General features: G+C 39.1%; 1 protein-coding gene across 1 annotated transcript in view; it reads right to left on the reverse strand.

Moving 5' to 3' along the window:
• ttn.2 (titin, tandem duplicate 2) overlaps positions 1-19,921 on the reverse strand; it is a 173,622-nt gene that overhangs the window by 137,224 nt on the left and 16,477 nt on the right. The window contains exons 25-41 of the mRNA XM_066641306.1: positions 19,057-19,323; positions 18,704-18,976; positions 18,342-18,605; positions 17,476-17,736; positions 17,099-17,359; positions 16,739-17,002; positions 16,396-16,656; positions 16,002-16,262; positions 15,568-15,828; positions 15,322-15,463; positions 15,058-15,226; positions 14,502-14,733; positions 13,728-14,012; positions 13,511-13,636; positions 13,191-13,379; positions 12,481-12,873; positions 6,563-6,613 (exon numbers count right to left, since the gene is read on the reverse strand). Of these exons, the coding sequence (XP_066497403.1) occupies positions 6,563-6,613; positions 12,481-12,873; positions 13,191-13,379; positions 13,511-13,636; positions 13,728-14,012; positions 14,502-14,733; positions 15,058-15,226; positions 15,322-15,463; positions 15,568-15,828; positions 16,002-16,262; positions 16,396-16,656; positions 16,739-17,002; positions 17,099-17,359; positions 17,476-17,736; positions 18,342-18,605; positions 18,704-18,976; positions 19,057-19,323 (3,960 nt within the window). The remainder of the gene's footprint in view (positions 1-6,562; positions 6,614-12,480; positions 12,874-13,190; positions 13,380-13,510; positions 13,637-13,727; positions 14,013-14,501; positions 14,734-15,057; positions 15,227-15,321; positions 15,464-15,567; positions 15,829-16,001; positions 16,263-16,395; positions 16,657-16,738; positions 17,003-17,098; positions 17,360-17,475; positions 17,737-18,341; positions 18,606-18,703; positions 18,977-19,056; positions 19,324-19,921) is intronic.

A 19,921-nucleotide genomic window follows, 5' to 3' on the forward strand; every position in this document is an offset into this window, starting at 1 on the left:
ATTCCAGTTTTGATATGCCTAACACTTCATGCAAAGCAACACGTTCTGCGACATTCTGGCCTAAATCAGTATTTGGTATTTCTCTGCATTCCAGTTGTGCTCCCTGAATGTTAATTGTTTTCATTCTTGATGACATGCCTACACTTTCCCTTATGTCTGTTAAGATTTCCTGAGAAGAATCTACCGTGTCATCTTCAACAAGATGACTACAGCCTGGTTTAACAAATCCAGCTTCCCTGCCTGCTTTAATAACATCCACTGAGGCACTGTCTTTTGTTCTAGGCTTAACATGACGGTCACTTAATTTCCTTATGTCCTTTGGTAATATAGCCTGAGGTCTAATTAATGTAGGAGACTGCTGAACTTCAGTGACCTTTGTGAGGGGAACAAAATGATGCAACTCACTGGTTTCAGGCTCCAAACATAATCCAGCCCCTACCGACCTCTCTTCAGTGGACTGTACCACATTCTTCTCAAAAACAGTCTCTGTAGCATCTGAGATGAATTTTAATGGGGAAGCCTTGTCTGTAACTGAAGAAGGAAATTGTTTTATATCTCTCTCTACAAGATGAAATAAAGAGGCCTCTCCTTCTGCACACCGTTTAAGGTCAAGTGCAACTTCTGGAATGTCCTCCACAGGGTAAGCAGATTCTACAGTTGGTTGCCCAGTTACATTTTCTTGTTCTGCTGTGGGAGATTCTGGTTTCTCAAATGCCTTTTTTAATCTTGATATGTTCACGTCTGCCCCAGATGACTGCAAACCACAACCACTTATAACAGGTACATCTGACACAGCTGCTTGCTTTACATGGGGCAATTTGGGTGCATTCCTATGCAAGACAGGATGTTCATCACACTTGCTAACAGGATCCAAAATTAAATGCCTCATAGTCTTTGTAGCATCATCCGCTGGCATGGACTGGCCTCTAATCTTATGGACACCCTCTTCACTCTGTTTAATTAGTGTAGTATCATCAGCTGGCATAGACTGACCTCTAATCTTATAGACACCCTCTTCACTCTGTTTAATCAGTGTAGTATCATCAGCTGGCATAGACTGACCTCTAATCTTATAGACACACTCTTCACTCTGTTTAATCAGTGTAGTATCATCAGCGGGCATAGACTGACCTCTAATCTTATTTACACCCTCTTCAGCTTGTTTAGTCAGTTCCTTGGATATAGAGGAAATACCCGGTAGTGTTTTTGATCTAACTGTGGGAGTAGCTTCAGTTGTGAAGCCAAAGGATCTTGACTGTTCACCTATTTCTAACATAGAAAGAGAGGAAAATCCAGAATCTAATGTTGTGGAACTGAATGAAACTTCAGCAACACTTAAAGCTTGTCCTAGTTTGTTAACGGCATTGCATCTATAGGTTCCAGCATCAAGATATGTAAAATTGTAAATGTACAGACGGACACTTTTGTCTTGCTCTTCAAACTCATATTTGTCTGTGTTCGGGTCAAGGGAAATGCCATCATGTGACCATATAACATTAGGTGCCGGTTCGCCAGATATTATGCATTCAAGCAGGGCAGTTTGTCCTTCTGAGACGCTTATATTCTCTAGCTCTCTCAAAATCTGTGGTGCTTCACCAGCATCATCAAAAGAAAATGTGAACTTATGCTTCATGTTTTGAGATGTGCTCTCATCGGATGGAACCATGGCTACATTTACACTGGGTTCAACCGTGTCTGCAGTCACTTGACTAATATCTAGCACTGGTGTTGGAGCAGTTATCCGGATTTCTACGGGAGAGGAATGAATGGAGGAGTCAGAGGTGCGAGGAACATGAACGAGTGCCTGGGGTACCTGTAAAGTATATTTTCTGTCAAGACCAGGATCCAAGAATGACACAAGTTCTTCTTCTATCATTTGCTCATCAATCAATTCTGGTTCTTCAGTCACTTTAACCTCTTGAGGAGTTTCAGGATATGTCACATGTTCATCATCAGTTACTTTAAGTGTGCAAGAGGTATCAGCGTTTCCATATTTATTCCAAATATTACAAGAAAATTTGCCTTGATGATTATATGTTGGATAGTATATGGTCAATGTTGAGGAATTTGCTCTGCTACGTACATCAAAGTCTGGATCTCTTATTATGGGCTGTTCATCTTTAAGCCAGGAGACTGATGGCTGTGGGTCTCCATGAAACTGACATTTTAACTCAGTCATTTCGCCCATCCTTACTTCTAAATTTGGCACTAATGTTGTAACAAAGACCGGTGCACCAGATTTGACAGTGCTGTGAACTATTTTTTGTCGCTGCATGTTGGTATTTTCTTGTTTTGAGGGCACTGTCACATCTTTGACAGCAATATGATCAGTCATACTTGCAACTTTCTCATGGGCGGTATCCTGGTTTTTAGTCACCTTCTCAATTACATGCTGATGTAAGTCACTGCGAGAAACATGAGCACTTGTTTTGTCTGTAACAAATGAAGCCTTTGAGTGCATTCCTCCTAATCCAGAATCTAATTCAGGAACTGCAGTCTTTGTACTGGCTCTTGAATTAGCTTCAGTTCTAGTTGTTGAGGGTTGGAAATGCTCAGCCATTGTCCAGTTAGATTCAAACTCAACATTTTCCTCTTGTTCTTGTTCAGACAGAATATCTTGCTGCCATTTTTTGATCCGTGTGGCTAGTGCCTCCTCTTCACTGACAAGATAGTCACTTTCAGTTTGAACCTTTCCACTGTCTTTAGGAGAAACTATGTCCGGTTGGATTTTGGAACTGTCCCGATCACAAACTTGACTGGAAACCTCATGAAAGTAACCCTCTTTTGGTGTTCTCTTTGACAGTGATGGACTACTGGGCAACTCAATGTTTTTGTGTACAGCAGATTCCCTAGAACTGTCTACAGGAGCAGTCCACTCTGGTTCTACGTGAACTTCATGCTCTTGTTCGCTTAGAACATCCTGCTGCCATTTCATTATTCGTTGAGTCAAGGCTTCTTCTTCACTAATATAGCGCTCACTTTCACATTTTAACTCATTAATCCTCTCTCGTGATAAATGCAACTCTTTCTGAGACCCACGATCACGTAGATGCTTTTCCTTTGGAGACCTTGCAACTTTTGTAAGGGAGGAATCTCTGTGACTGATCCTTGGTTCTTTATACATTTCCTCATCTGACCTGTGGAAACGGGATATCTGTGCTGTATCTTCTTGATGCTGTTTCCATTTCCTTGTAGGCTGGACTAATGTCTCCTCCTCAGTCTCCACATACTCAGCTTTATGTTTCAGTGATCTTTTTTCTTGCAATGAATGCAGCTCACTATGTGTTCCACTGCCACTTCGAGAGGTTTCTTTGGTCAAAGACCTTTGTGAAATCTTTGCGATAGCTGAATCTTTCTCAGGCACCGTAGGAGGTTCTCTTCTGTATATTTCAGACTCAGGTTTATATGCTTTCTCCACAGATTGTTCAGGTGTAACAATTTCTGTTTGCTCTAGTTTCATAGCAGGCTGTGTCAAGCCTTCACCCGTACCTACAAAATGCATACTCTCACTTAACTCAGAAATTCCTTCTTGTGCTGAATGTATATCCTTTTGTGTTACATACGTAATGGGAAGCTTTCCTTTGAATGAGGTTTGTGAAACCTTTGTGAATATAGAATCTTTTTGAGGTTTCACTATTGCAGGCTCTGGCTCAAACTTTTGTAAATTACTTGCTTTTTCTTTAGACCAATCAGATGATTCCCTGCAACTTTGCTTTAGGGTCTCTTCTTTACTCATATAGTCCTCACTCTTCTGTTGCAATGTAACTGCATCTTGCAATGAAACTAACTCACTATATATTGAGGAGTTCTCAGGTATTACTGTTGGTTTATAAACATGCGATTCCCTTGCTTCAGACAATTCAGATCTAACATTTTTTGGTTGGTGTAATTGCTCATCCTCTTGCCATTTCTCAACATGCTGAGCTGTGAACTTATCCTCACTCAATATCTCCCTTTTTAAAGCTTTCTCTGTTGGTATTCCTATTGGTTTCATCTGTTTAAAGGAATATTGTTTGTCATCTTGTGGAACATCATCACTAGGGAAAGATTCTGTCATTCCTTTTGTTCTCAAGATTGCTTTGAAAGCAGGCACCTCATGTAAAATTTTTACCTCTTTCGTTGTGGAGACTTCACCTGCCTCAAGCCATTGCAGTACAAAAGGATCCTTTGCCTTTAGCTGGGTTTCTTCATCCAACTCTCTATGATTAGCTTCACTTTGACAAGCCAAATGTTCTTCATATTCTTCTTCCTTTACTTGCTTTTCTTTGGAAACAACAGCCACATCTATTTTCTGTTCAGATATATCAACTTTATATTCCTCACTTTTGATGTCCTGTAGAGGGAGCTTACCTCTCATCATCTGTATTGCTCTGGCTCTAGACTGAGGTTCAAAGGAGTGCTTTGCTTTTGGATGAATAGGTTCAACAGATTGTGGTCCAAGTCCAGTAATTCTTTCCAGCCTACTTTGAAAATCTGCTGAATATCTACTAACAGCAGCCTCACCTTGTTCACTTGGCTGAACAGCATGCTGGACCTCTGGTAATGACAATGGCTTAAGCCTATGCCTTTCAGCATAATCTGTATAACTAGGCTCACTTGTGACTGAATCTAGATCAAATTCAGATGAGGACATTGTTGATATGGAAAGCCTCTTCTTCTGTTTAACAGCTTTTTGTAAGAGATTAAGCTTTGCTCTAACCTCTCCATGAAGGCTATCAGTGTCACTAAATCGATCACTGTACCGATCACTGCATCTATCGCTGTATTTATCACTGAATCTATCACTGTAACGGTCATGACCAGTAAATCTGTCACAGTAAATGTCACTGTAACGGTCGCTAATTCGTTCGTGTCTTTCAAACATAGGGGGAGGAGAACGAGCACGTTCCGAAGCAGTTTCCAGCTTACAGTCTTTCTCAGGTCCTCTTGATGGCGACGCAGTCCTAAAGTACATTGTCCGGTACAGAGCACTCTTAGGTCTGGAACGCCCTCTTCGTTGTCCCTTAGCTGCTTTATCAAAAGGTGAGCCAACACATCTTAGGTCTACTCTAAATGCTCTGTCTTTTGTTTGATCAACTAATGAATCTAAGCTTGAATGGGATTTGTTTGAGCGTCTGGACAGACTTATATAATTGGCCTCTTGTTCCTCCCTTAAAGAGACAAGAAGTGATGCTATGGATTCTGCAGACCCTTCTGAATTAAATGCCATTACTTTGTAACTCCCAGAGTCTTTATCTTTAATATCAGTGATTGTTAAACTTGTTAAATACACATGCATTTTATTCACGGTATGTATTCTACGATGGTGCTCCTTTTGAATCTGCCTGTTATTATGAAACCACAGTATTGTGGGAGCAGGACTTGCAACTAGTTTGCATCTAAATGCAGTTACCTCCCCTTCCAAAACAGAACGGAATTTCAGTTTTTTTATGATAGAAGGCTTAATATTTTCATTCCCAGTATCTGTGACAGTACCAATATCTAAAGCTTCTTCAGGATCTGATATAGCACCGTGCAGCTGTCCTTCTTTTTCGGTGTACTCAGTTCCTTCATTATAAACCAATTCTGTAAGAAAAGGAAGACAAAGTTCAACAGAAAGCCCATGACACTAAACAGATGTATTTGAAATGGAATATTAATTAAAATATTAAACACATGCATCAAGTCACAAAGCATAAAAAACAAATTCACTCACCATATTTGTTCGAATAAACGCAAGACTTGATTCTTTATTAAAGATTCTGACACGAAAATGGCTTGGTGTTTTGTTCCTTCTTCTGTGGACAATTCTTCAAAACAAATTTCTTTTCAAAGCAATAATGTATCCAAATAAAACTGACCTTTGAAAAAGATATTCTTGGATATTTCCTTGGTGCCTTTTATCCTAAAATATTCCTTACCTGACTTGCAGAAAGATGAATAAACGCCCTTTCTAATCCTTTGATTGGCGGTAAATAGTTCAAAACATTTAGAGAATCATTGCTCTCCATTAAATACAAAGGAAAATTCTTAAAGCAGCTCTAGATTTGTAGGAGAAGGCGTTTATTCGAACTAATATAGTTTAGAGGTATAACCATGTTATTTAAAAAGCAAACAACAGTAATCACATACTGCTATCTGCAAGCCAGTTTAAGAAATATTTGCAGGAGAGTTGTCAGATGCAAGAAACATAGGAAGCAAGTAATAGATGTGGCTACTTCCATATCTTTTAAAGGATTATTTCCTGTGGTATGGAAACTTTAAAAGATACACATCCTGCACCTTTAATTTTCATCTACAATCAAGATACTCTTCATGCTGTTTAAAGGGAATAAATAGATGCAAAATCCCATTTTTCCCAAAATGCTGTATAGCAAGCATTTCATCAGTCAAATTGCTTGCTATCCAAAAACATCAAGAGGTCAGACATACAGATGTCAAAAAATAAGATATGAAAGTGTTCGCATCAGAGAGATCCATGCAGTTGTACGGTCATCATCAGACAATTTTCTCATGTTCAACACTATGTTTCACAAAAGGACATTTCATTACTTAAAAACAAGATTATGTAGAAAAATCTTACCTTTGACTTCTTCCTCAATTTTAGTCTCAATATCCTCTTGCACTTTTGTAACTATAAAACAAGTAATAAGGGTAATCTGTTATTAGAAATATATGCGTGCATGCCTGACATCAAAGCAAAAACAATGTTTCATTATCAGTGCTCAGGAAAAGTGAAAAAAAGGCAAACAATATTACAAAAATGAAAAACAAAAATATAAGTTATAAGAGGAAGAGCAAGCATTGGCCAACTTGGCACTAAGAGGTGAGTACTGCATGCAGCTTCTCCAACTGCATGAATTACTTTGCAAGTATAAACTCCTGCTCGAGCTTGACCAACATTTTTCAGGTTCACTGGACCATCTTGTGACATCATGCATTTAGAGGACTTCATGATAATTTGATTATCATACAGCCAAATGACTGTAGAAATAAGGGTACCATTCAAAACACATAAAAGAGAAATATCGTCCCCATATTTCACAGTGGATTTTTGAAGACATTCTTTGATGAAAGTCAGGTGGACCCATTATATGTTCACCTGTTTCCTTGGTAGAAGCATGGTCAGTATAATGACCAGTGTCCTTTGCTGCTTGCAAAGCAGGAAGTCCCCTTGAGTGATCCAATTTTTCCTGCAGTATAGGTCTTTTAACAATATCATCTGCCTTAAAATTATTCTGATAAGTAGATTGTGAAGAGATGATGACAGGTTCTGCCTTCGGCTTTTGACCTGTTTTAACAGTAAGATTAAAGAAGAAAATTAGGCCATTGTGGTCAAGAGAAACAGAGGAGGTGGAAATGGGTTAATGAAGAAAATGACAAAGGAATAACGAAAAAGAAGTGTGATCATGAGAGTAAACCTAGAAAAATTCCAAATAACATCCAAATAATATCCAAATAACATTTAACATCTGTGAAGCCAAAAGAAAGACACAAGATGGAATGAGATGGAATGAGAAGCTTCAATGGTTTATATCCACCTTCAACTTTGAGCTCTGCAGAGGTTCTCTCACTCTTTCCATCTTTACTTTTAATCACACAGCTGTAAATACCCTGGTCCCCAGGTTGGACGTTGTAGATTAAAAGTGATAAAACATTGCCCTGTTGTTCATATTTGATCCTCTCTTTAGTAGCAAGTCTTCTATCATTATGGTACCATACAACTTCAGAAAAAAATTGAGGATCAATGTAGCAGACAAATTTGGCCACTTCACAGGCTTTTACACTTAAACTGCTTATAGGGGATTCATCCAAGTCTCCTTCTGCAACTTTAATATTTGGAGGTTTCAGAATCTTTGCTGGTAACTTGGTTCCTGGGCACAGAAGAATTGATTTCATGCCTCTCTCTTGATCTCTAGGTTTTGCAGAATCAGGCAAAGTGACTTTATGAAAACTTTTATTTGATTTTCCAGAAATGGTTAATTGTTGTTTAATATCAGCACCTCTTGCACCTGATTTTGACCTCATCACTGATGATCTCTCAGATATAGTCTCAGATACAAGAGTGTCATTTAACATCGCTTGATCTTGTTGGTCTTCCAGCCAAGCTGGATTTGTGTCTGTACATTTGACATCACTAGAGCCAGAAATTATTTCCTTTATCTTTGCGGAAGAAGAGATTGGCTGTTTAACCTCGCCAACTTTTAAATCTGATTTTGACCATGTCATTGAAGTCTTCTCATGTGTGGTTTGAGCAACAACAGCGTCACTAATCATCCCTACATCTTTTTGGTCTTTCAAAGGTATACACTCTAGATGGTCTCTTGGCCTTATCATTAATGATCTCTCAGGTATGGTGTCAGCAACAACAGTGTCACTTAAGATCTCTTCATCTGTTTGTTCTTTCAAAGGTGAATTCTGTAGCTGGTCTCTTGTTAAAACTGGAGTTATGTCTGTAAATTTGATATCATAAGAGCCAGAAAAATGTTCAGTGTTTCTGGGAGAAGAAAAAGGCTGTGGAACCGCATCAAATTTTAAATCTGATTTTGACCATGACACTGATGTCCTCTCAGGTGTGATTTCAAATGCAGTAGTATCACCTGAAAGCTCTTGATGCTTTTGTTGCTCCAGTTGATATTCATTAGGAATGTGTTTATGGTCATCAAATCTTTCAATTTGGAGACCAGACTTTGTCCTGAACGATTCCTCTGACCTTTCCTTATGGACCTCAACACTTCTTTTGCTGGTGTATGCTTTAACAGAATATTTGTTCTGCAAAGATGCTGTAGTAGTGCTCTCATCCTGTGCCTTATCACGTTTTTCTGCAATACCTTGTAAAGAGATGACTTCACAAGAGCCCATTATGGTCATCTTACTTGACATTTCAAGAGCGGTTGATTGTTGTTGAACCTCATCACTTTTTGCAAAGGATTTTGAAACTATCAATGAAGGTCTTTCTGGTGTGGTTTCAAAGGCAAGATTATCACATGGTATCTTCTGATCATGAAGCTCTATGGGGATGTTTGTTTGGTCCCTTAATGAAGGTATGTCTGGGACAAGAGTAGTAGCAGTAGAGAATGGTATAGTGACTTCTTCATGACAGCAAATTGCAAAGTTTGACTTACTGGAAGATGTTCGTGGTTGCTGAACCTCCACAACACTTTCAGCTGATTTTGACAATGATATTAAATGTTTATCATGTGTGGTTGTGAAAGAATCACTTGGCAGCTTTTCATCTAGGCTGACCTCGAGGTGTGGCATATTAAGACTTTTTATATTTAAGTCTGTGACTTTTGTAACTGGGGATGGGTCTGGTAAAGTGAGTTCAAGAGAGTCAGTAATTCCATTACTTGGTTTTCTAGAAGGGGTTGGCTGCTGTTGAACCTCAACATCTCTCATAACTAATTTGGACCACATCAATGAAGATTTCCCATTTGAGGACGCAATATCAAGAGAATCCACTGATAGCTTTTTATCTGGTTCAAACTCCAAATGTGGCAGTCCTTCTCTTTTTAAAAGTACATCTGTAACCTTGGTGGAGAAAGGTAAAGTGACTACAAATGGTCCTGCAGTGCTCTTCTTTTGCTCACTAGAAGAGGTCAGATGTTGATGCACATCAACACTTTTTACAAGGGGTTTGGAAAATATCACTGAAGATTTGTCTGATGTTTCAAACTCAAGAGCATTAGATGGTACACAGTGATCTTGAACTCTCATATTTAAACCTGAATGGCCTCTCAGAGGAAGCATGTCTGTGGCATGAGTAAGATCAGTAGAGCCTGGTGAAGTGACTTCTTGTTCATGAGATCCTATGGTAACACCCATACTTGAACTTTCAGATGTGTCCAAAGGATTTTGAAGCTCAAAACCTCTTACAACTGATTTTGACCATGTTGCTGAAGATTCCTCTGGCAGGGTTGTAATTTCAGGGTAATCATTTTGCAGCTTTTTATCTATTAAGTCCTCCAAGTGTGGTTGTATATATTGTGTTATATTTAAGTCTGTGACTTTAGTAACTGTGGGGATGTCTGGTAAATTTTCTTCAAGAGCATCAATAATTATCTTACTTGGCTTTCTAGAAGGGGTTGACTGTTGCTGAACCTCAACATCTCTTACAACTGATTTGGACCACATCATGGAATATTTGTCTGGTGGGGAGACAGTGTCGAGAGAGTCTACTGGCAGCTTCTTAACTGGTTCGACGTCCAAATGTGGCAGTCCTTCTCCTTTTAAAAGTACATCTGTGACCTCAGTAGAATCTGGTAAAGCATCTACAGGAGATTTAATAATGATTTTACTTTTCCCAGTAGAAGGGGTCGGTTGTTGCTGACCCTCAACACGTTTTACAAGGGGTTTTGAAAATAACTCTGAAGAGCTATCTGATGTGGTTTCAAACAGAAGAGTATCAGATGGTAAATACTGATCTTGAACCTCTAGAAATAACCCTGACTGGTTTCTCATTGGAAGCATGTCTGTGTCAAGAGTAAGAGCAGTAGGGCCTTCTCGTTCACAAGAGCCTATGGTAATACCCATGCTTGACCTTTCATAAGGAGCCAATGGTTTTTGAATCTCAAATCTTTTTACTGGTGATTTTGACCATATCATTGAAGATTTTTCAGGTGACATTCTAATTTCAGGAAAATCACTTTGCAGTTTTCTATCCTCTTGGACCTCCAATTGTGGCTGATCATGTCTTGTAATATTTAAGTCTGTGAATTCAGTAACTGTGGTGGTTTCTGGTAAAGTGACTTCAAAAGGGTCAATTTTCTTACTTGGCTTTCTAGAAGTGGCTGATCGTTGTTGAGTCTCAGCATCTCCTACAATGAATTTAGACAACATCACTGAAGATTTCTCAGGTGAGGGTTCCATGCTGGGAGAATCGTATGGCAGCACCTTATCTTGTTCAAACTCCAAATGAGGCAGTTGTTCTCTTTTTAAAATTATATCTGTTGTCTTGGTGCAATCTGCTAAAGTGACTACAATAGATTCAGTGAGACCCTTACTCTTCTCACTAGAAGAGGCTGGTTGTTGCTGAACATCAACACATTCTACAAGAGGTTTTAAAAATATCACTGAAGGGCTGTCTAATGTATTTTCAAACACAAGATATTCAGATGGTAAATTCTGATCTTGAACTTCCACAGTTAACCTTGATTGGTCTCTGACTGGAAGACTGTCTGTGGCATGAGTAAGAGCAGCAGAACCGGGTGAAGTGAGATCTTGTTCATGAGACCCTATGGTAATACCCATACTTAACCTTTCAGAAGGGGTTAAATGTTCTTGTATCTCAAATCCCCTTACAACTTTTGACCATGTCTGTGGAGATTTTTCTGGTGGAGCTGTAATTTCAGGAGGATCACTAGGCACTTTTCTATCCAACTGGACCTTCATTTGTGTTGGTCCATGTCCTGTTAAATGTAAGCCAGTGACTTTAGTACTCAGGGTGGTGTCTGGTACAGTTGATGTGGTTGAGCTGTCTGATGTGTTTTCAAACACAATATCAGATAGTAAATTCTGATCTTGAACCTCCAGAGGCAAACAAAATTGGTCTTGAGTAAGAGCAGTAGAGCCTGGTAGAATATCTTCTTGTCCAAGAGAACTAATAGAAATGCTGAAATTAGACTTTGAAGAAGTGGCCAGTGGCTGCTGAATCTCAAAATCTCTTGCATCTGATGTTGACCATGACACTTTTGATTTCTCAGGTAGTGTTGCAATGTCATAGTAAAAATGTGGCAGCTTGTTATCAAGGTGGACCTCCAAATGTGGTGATTCATTTTTTGTTATATCTATGTCTTTATTATCTGGGCTGGGTTCTGATAAAGTGACTTCAAAAGAGCCAGTAGTTCTCTGACTTGGCTTTTCAAATGAAGATAATTGTTGGTCTATCTCAACATCTTTGAAAACTGATTTGCACATCACTGAAGATCTCTGTGGTGTGGTTTCAAAAAGAAAACTATAACTTGGCAGTTCTTGGTCTTGTTTGATGTTAACTAGATGTTCATGTTGTGTACTTTCATGGTCACCAAAGACAGGGGTTTCTTGACCAGTTCTTTTTGCAAAAGACTTTTCCATGCTTGACACTCTCTTATTACCAAGATCGTTAAAGGACTCATCTGAGCAATACAAAAGAATATGTTAGACATAAAAACTCCACTATAATATAGCAATAAACTGAGCATAACAAAAGTGCATGTTAGTCAGAAAGTAACTTTTCCACAGCATACAGCATGCAAAAATAGGTTTGGCATCTAGTGTAAAAGAAAAGCAATTATGGTGAGAAAAGTCTGAAACTGTGATGTGGAGAAAATGTGGATCACACTTCACAAACTTTTATAAACAAAAACACTGCTCTATGAAAAGGTTCATTCATGTGAAGTTAGTAATGATGACAAGTGTCTCAATGTGGAAATTCAATGAGTTTTCAGTTATGAAACCAATGTGAATCAATAATTAATCAAGGTGTGTCATTCCAAAACAATGATCGAATTTTATCTGAATTACCTTCTGTGGATATGATAAGGGTTGCTGTGCAAACTGCCTCTCCAGAAGCATTGGCTGCTTTGCAAGTGTAATGTCCAGCATGCTCAGAAAAAGCATCAACTATTATTAATGTGGCAGTGTTTGTCATTTCATCAAAATGAAAGACAATGTTTCTGCTTGAAATAATCGGCTCCTGGCCATGAAACCAGCTGATTTCTGGTTTCGGCATGCCAGACACACATGCATGAAATCTGGCCACTCCCCCGTGAGGCACAGTGCAGCTCACAATGGGCTGAATAAAAGTGGGCCTTTGACCAATAGGTTCCTTCTTTACACTCTTTATGCTTGTGGAGAGATTGGAGGAGACACGCCACTGAGATTCTTGAGATGTTATGTCCGTAATTTCTGTTTCCCCTGTAAGGAAGTATTAATTCGTCCTCAGCTATCAGGCATAGTGAACACATTCATACAACCTTTTTAAGAACACAGTTATCAACAGTCAGAAAGCTACAAAAAAAAATCCTGTTACATAAATGTGTGTTCTTGCAGCATGTGAAGTGTGTCCAATAATTGTATTTGTTCATAGCAAAATCACCATAATTGAATATTACAAAGCAAAGCATTAATGACAGACTGTAATGCAAAATCAGTTGCTTAAAAGTGCCATGACATCCAGTACCACAGGTGTCAATTTGATTGTAAAAACATGCTATTAACAATTTTCTGCTCACCCTCAATTTTCAGCGCTGCGGAGCAGGAGACCATTCCAGCAGAATTGCGAGCAACACAAGAGTACTCTCCCTCATCTTCTGAATAAACTCTGGCAATCTCAAGCTGGCAGATATCATCAAACTGAGACATCCTGAAGAAACTTGACTGCTTGATCTCCTTATCTTTGCAGTACCAAGTTATAGTCAGATCTAGAGAGCACACCACCAAACAGAAAGTACTCATTAACTGTGGAATTTTGAATAACATATGAGCAAAATCTTGACCACAACTGAGACTAGAAACATGTCTGGAGTCTACCTGCTTTTTTAAAGAATCTTACCTTCTCCTGTCACCCTGCACTGGAATCTGGCAGATGTTCCTTCTCTAGCAGAGATGTTTTGTATTGGAGAAATAATCACAGGTGGGGATACAGGAGCACCAGTGTCAGGAGAAACAACCTCTGGAACTACAGTAAGGATATTCACATGGATTAGGACAAGCTTCTCATATTTAAATAAAAGCATGTATGGCTTAGTCCAAATTCTTTCAATCTGTACCTTCAACGTCCAGTGTGGCTGAACTAGTGGCCTGTCCATAGTCATTTCTTGCTTCACAGTTGTACTGAGCTGCATCCTCTGGGAAAACCTCAATAAGAAGCAAAGTGTGTTCGTTTCCCTCTCTCAGGAACTTGCACTTGAATCCAGCCGAGAGTGCCTGGGAGTTCTTGTACCAGGTGACCTGGGGCTGAGGAACGCCAGTCACTTCCACAGAGAAACGTGCAGGCTTTCCAGCTTCAACAGACAAAGGCTCCATGTGTCTGATGATCTGAGGAGGCTCTGGGACTGAGGACAACAAAATATTGAGTGAAGTAGGAGCACAAGCAAAAGACACCTCATCTATATCATGGCTACATGTGTAAAAATGAACAACTCTGATGAAAGATACACACTGCAGTTTCTGCAGTGCTGAACCTAGAGTAGAAATTACAGAGGTTCTGTTCTCCATATTACAGCTCACTGAAGCATCACAACAACTTATAAGTTGTAATTTTTAAGGTAAAAATATTACATAGTGTTTCTATAAATTAACTCCTTTATAATATCCAATAGAATGTGGATGGAAAAACACACAAAGGATAGCATTACATGCAGTTTACTATGTTTCCTTTTTGTGCACACAAATTAAAACTAGCCATTAACGATATGATTGTGAAGCAAAATATCTAATGTCTGCAGAAATCTGGCTCTCAGGACTGGCGTTCCTAGCATTTTATAAAAGAAGAATCTGTAGTCAGTGTAGAATGAACTCATTTTCCATGAGTCTAGGCTTACTGTTCACACGCAGGGTCACAATACTCCTGTTCTTCCCAGCAATGAAAGTATATTCTCCAGCATCACTTCTGTAGGTTTCGGTGATGGTCAACCGATGAATTTTCCTAATGGTCACGTAGTTGAAACGCTTATCAACTGTGAACACAATTTCAACACCGTTTCTCAGCCAGCGGCCTTCAATGTCATCCTCGTTGACTTCAAACTCAAGAGTAGCCCTCTGCTTTTCAAGCACCTAAAAAAAAAATTAAATGCACAATAAGCTGTACCGTTTTAACCATAACCATATACACTGATCTGCCATAACATAATGATACATTTACTGTCTCCATTCTTTCAGCTTCACTGACCACACAGTAACTACAGACGGTAGTCAAGACCCAGAGCAACGGATGAAATATGCTCATTTTAATTGTACAATTACAAACTACAAAATACTCTTGCATGGTCAATGGATTTGAGAGACAGGACAGTGAGTATAGAAACAAGGAAGTGTATTGTGGTAACATCATGATGCATGTCATTAGTTTTGAGAAATAGTTGGCAAATCAATATCTACCGTGATTTCTTTCTCAACAGGTTCAGTAATGCGGACATCTTTGCCCTCTACTGTGAGGTGAGCCTTGGAAACACTTGAGCCAGCCACCACGGAGTACTCGCCAGCATCAGACATGCGAACAGTCTGTATCATCATGCGCTGTATGTATTTATCTGTGGTAAATTTATACCTAAAGAAATGAGTAAAATATATAGGTCAGGACACTAAAAAAAAAATCACTTGAAACTTAAGCATGTAATATTTATGACAAACATGTCTACACACCTTTCTGATCTCTCAAGTTCTTGCCCATCTTTCATCCATGTGACCTGAACATTAGGCTCAGAGAGCTCACATTCAAAGACCGCCTTCTTCTTCTCAGTGACCTTGATGTCTTTGATGTGTTTTGTAAATTCAATGACACGAGCTGAAGAAGGGAATGGCAATAAACATATGATGATTACTACATGAGAAATGTACAGTGGTAGCACAGAATTAGCTAATTAGCTAAATAGGTAAAATGGAACTTACCCTCAACAAATAGCTTAGCAGAGGTCTCGGCAGATCCAGCTACAAACTTGTAATCTGCACTGTCACCAAAGTGCACGTTACGGATGGTGAGTGTGTGAGTGAGCTGTCTAGAACGGGTCTGGCATCTGTCAGTGGATCGAATCTCCACACCATTCTTGAGCCATTTGTAGGTAATGCCCTCATAGTTGACAGTCACTTCAAATGTAATGGTGTCTTTCTCCTGAGCATTCAGGTCTTTTAGCATCGAAGTGATGAGTATAGCTTTAAAAAAGAAATAAGAAAAAAACAAATTTTACCAAATTTTTAAGTACAAATGTTGTAGTTTTTTTTTTAATTCCTTTGGCTGATTTTTAATTTAACCCAATCATTACTCTAATATAAATGTAGATATCCTACTTTAGAATATTACTATTTTAGAAACTTGAACAACTTACGATTAACGGTCAGAGTGGCAGAGACTTTGTCGTTTCCACAAACAAAGGTGTACTCTGCAGAATCATCTCTGCTGGTGTTCATAATCTTAAGTTGGTGGAGTCTGCCCTGCACCACAATTCTGAACTTCTCACTCATCTCAATCTCAACTCCATTTTTCAACCAGGTGGATGGGACGTTGAAATGTGAAACTTCACACTCAAATGTGGCCACCTGGGTCTCTGGAATCTCAACATTCTTCATGGGTTTGGTGACCCTTAAAGCTGTAACAATTATTGAATCATTGTTATATTGAATCGTATTACATTCGATTGATCAATTGCATAACTGAATAAACCTTCAAATTCCTTATAAAACTATTGTGAAATAAATAATATAGAAGTCTAATATACTTACACTCCACATGTAAAAATGCACTGCAATGCAAATGTCCTACGGTAGCAATGTATTCTCCTGCCATGCTTTCATCAACATTAGAAATCATCAGTTTGTGTGCTTTTCTCTCTGAAAGTATTTGAACATTTGCACTGGGCTTGAGCTCCTTGCCCTTGAACATCCATTTCACTGGGATATCATCATGAGACAAACTCAGCTCAAAAGATGCAGTGCCACTGAGCAGGGAAGTCACATCCTTGGGCTTCTTGACAATTTTGATAGCTGAAAAAAATACAAATCTGTGATTAAAACAGGCACAATATACATGGAAACAATTATGGGGTGATATGTGAAATGTACTCACTCTCAACATTGAGCCTAGCATTAGCAGAAAGCTTTCCAAGTTTGAATCCATAAACTGATTCGTCCTGGGTGTTGCAGTCTTTGATCTTCAAGGAGTGTACAGTGCCATCTACTGTGATCTCGTATTTATCACTTGGGAGAATCTCTACTCCATTCTTGATCCATTGGGACCCTTTTACGTCCAAATGAGTGAGTTCTAGACTGAACACTGCCTCCTGTGTCTCAGTGACAGTTTGGTTCTTCAACGTCTTCTTGATTTTCACAGCTACAAAAAACATAAGTATAGACGTTGTAGGACTACACTTTAACATACCATGAAACAATGCAGAAAGTCTTCAGAAAACATTAAACAGGAAAATACCTTCCACCCTCAGGTTGGCTGATGTTTTGGAGCTTGCCACCTGGTAGGTGTATTCTCCAATATCCTGTGGTCTGGTGATATCAATGATGAGGCGTCTTACAGCACCAATGTCTTCGCTCCTGATATTGTCACTGAAGTCAACGTGGTGTCCATCTTTAAGCCACTTGCCCTCAGCATTGGGATTAGCAACTTCACATTCCAGCACAGCAGTCTGAGACTCGGCAACAGTTAAGTCTTGCAGGGGTCTGTTTATGGCACCACCTAGTGAAAAACAGGAAGAAAGACTTTGAAGGAGGATATTCCCAAATCCTGGGCTTACAGAGTAAACAAGACAATCGTCTCACTGGAAAGGACTCAAGTAAAACTGAATGTCTCACCTGATACAGTAAGTTTTGCACTTGAAGTCTTCTCACCAGCTGCAAAAATGTAAGTGCCCTCTTCATCTTTCATGGTATTAAGAACTGTGAGCTTATATTTTTTATCCTTCACCTCAATCTTGTACTGAGGACCAGCCTTAAGCGGTTGATTCTTAAAGGTCCAAAGAGCATCAATCCCAGTGTGAGATAACTCAACCTCAAAGGTGACATTCTGGGTCTCGGTGCAAACACAGTCTTCCATGTGCTTTGTGATGGTGACCTCTGTGTAAAACAAAAAAGATAATGAAATGCACTCCTTGTTTATATACATGCTGTCATACAAATCTAACTGTTCAGGCCATGTCTATAATTATATTGTTTTACAAATGTGACAGGGGAAAAGAGAGGTTTTACATAACAGAGTGTTACTGAGAAAAGCTTTAACGATGGCTAAACAGGCAAAGCATCCTCTTGATTTCCAGTTTGTGCTGCACACCTCTGGGTGGCGCTATACAGTGGCCCGGTAAACAAAATAATTTAATGAGGGGTCTTTTGTACCTAATGCAATCAATGTAATCAACAAATCATACCTAAGGCCCAAACTTTAATCTTGTAATTAATGTTTTATATAATGTGTAAGTTATAGAGTGTGTATATTATACGTGTTTGTGTTGTGTGTTGTCTTTCTTGGTGAAACCAAAGTTCTGTTTTTTTCCATTCTTTTCTTTTCTATTCTATTCTATATTTTAATTTTTAATTATTAAACTGGTTAATTATTAGTCATTATCCTCATTTACTACAACATTATGAACAATATCAATAACTAATTGAGCACTGCTTGTTTTACATTTTTCTTTGTACACTACCTGTGTCACAGAAGTACTTACCCTCGACAGAAAGTCTGCATGATGAATCAACTTTGCCAACAACCAGTTTATACTGCCCTTCATCAGAAGCATAGGTCCTGTTCAGTACCAAGCGCTGCTTGGATCCTTTAGCGACCATCTGCACTCTGTCACTAGGGGTCAGCAGCTTGTCATTATGGTACCATTTCACTGAGCTAACATCAGCTGCAGAAATTTTGGCTTCTAGCACAGCTTTTGTGCCTTCTACTGTACTAACATCCTTCAGTGGAGTAATAATACTGATTGCTGTTGGCAAAAGAAGTACATGTTAATTAACCATTACATAAATCTAATATATTTAGGTAAAAAAATGTAACCAATTGGGAATGCTGATATAGACTTACTTTGAACAGTTAGTTTTCCTGTAGTAGAAATATCCTGAGCAGGAACAATGAAGGAGTACCCTGCAGCATCCTCCCTGCTGACATTTTCAATAAGGAGCTTGTGTACAACTTTGTCAATTACAATGTGTACTCTATCAGAAGCTGAGATGGGTTGATTATTCTTCATCCAAGTTCCCTCCACGTTCTCCTGAGAGAATCGCACCTCCAGTTGTGCAATATCTCCTTCACAGACGGTCAGGTCAGAGAGGCCTTGCATCAACGTAACAGGGCGCACTGTAACAAAAAATAAGAAAAACACTTCATACCTCCTAGGCATCACAGGTGCCCATGCAAAAATATAAGGTGTTACATACGTTTCATCTTCAGAGAGGCACTTGTCTTAATATCGCCCGCTTTGAAAGTGTATTTGCCTTGGTCTTCTTTCTTCACATCTTTTACACTCAAGCTGTAGCGACCGCGGCGTGAGGATATCACATACTTCAAGCTTGGAGTAATTTCTTTGTTCTCAAAATACCAGGTGCCTTCAGCGTCCTCACGAGACAGTTCACACTCAAACTCTCCAGCGTATGTCTCGGGTACTTCAATATTCTCCAGGCTCCTCAAAAGCTCAAGTGGTGCACCTATACAACATCCCATTGATTAATCGATAAACAGTTCAGATAGTGATATCAGTTCACATAGTGTCCCATGCTGTATGTTAAACTATTTCAGCGTTTTCATTGCTAAAGTCTCAGGAACCACAGAGTTAAGGAGCTTTCACATGACAAGCAGGCATGTCGTCGCTTTGCGCTTCACTTGGATTGAGTTTCTCATCCATATCTACAGTATCTGTCAACCCAAGGCTCTGCTTGTGTTACATCATACACTTCAGTGGCAAAGCAGGTCACAGTTCACAGCAAGGTAGCAAAGCGATGCGACAAAGCCGCAAAACCGCACGGTGGCAGAGTTAAGTGGCGCCACTCTCTCCATTGATAAACAATGACATCGCCAGCGCAAAGCGTTTTTGCTGCGTATCATGTGAAAGCAGCCTAAAAGATTACAAATGTATTATTTTTTTAAAACAGAGGAGGGTCTATTAAGCAAAAGTAAATGAAGAATGAAAAGAAAAATCGGGCAGTAAATGAAGACAGATAACTTGACATGACATTCACTTGTCCCTCATATTCAACAGTATAATCAGCCTACTTAAGGTAGGCCTTTTGTGCCTTTGAAATAGTT

Source organism: Hoplias malabaricus, chromosome 12 (assembly GCF_029633855.1).
Source record: "Hoplias malabaricus isolate fHopMal1 chromosome 12, fHopMal1.hap1, whole genome shotgun sequence".
Taxonomy (NCBI): Eukaryota; Metazoa; Chordata; class Actinopteri; order Characiformes; family Erythrinidae; genus Hoplias; species Hoplias malabaricus.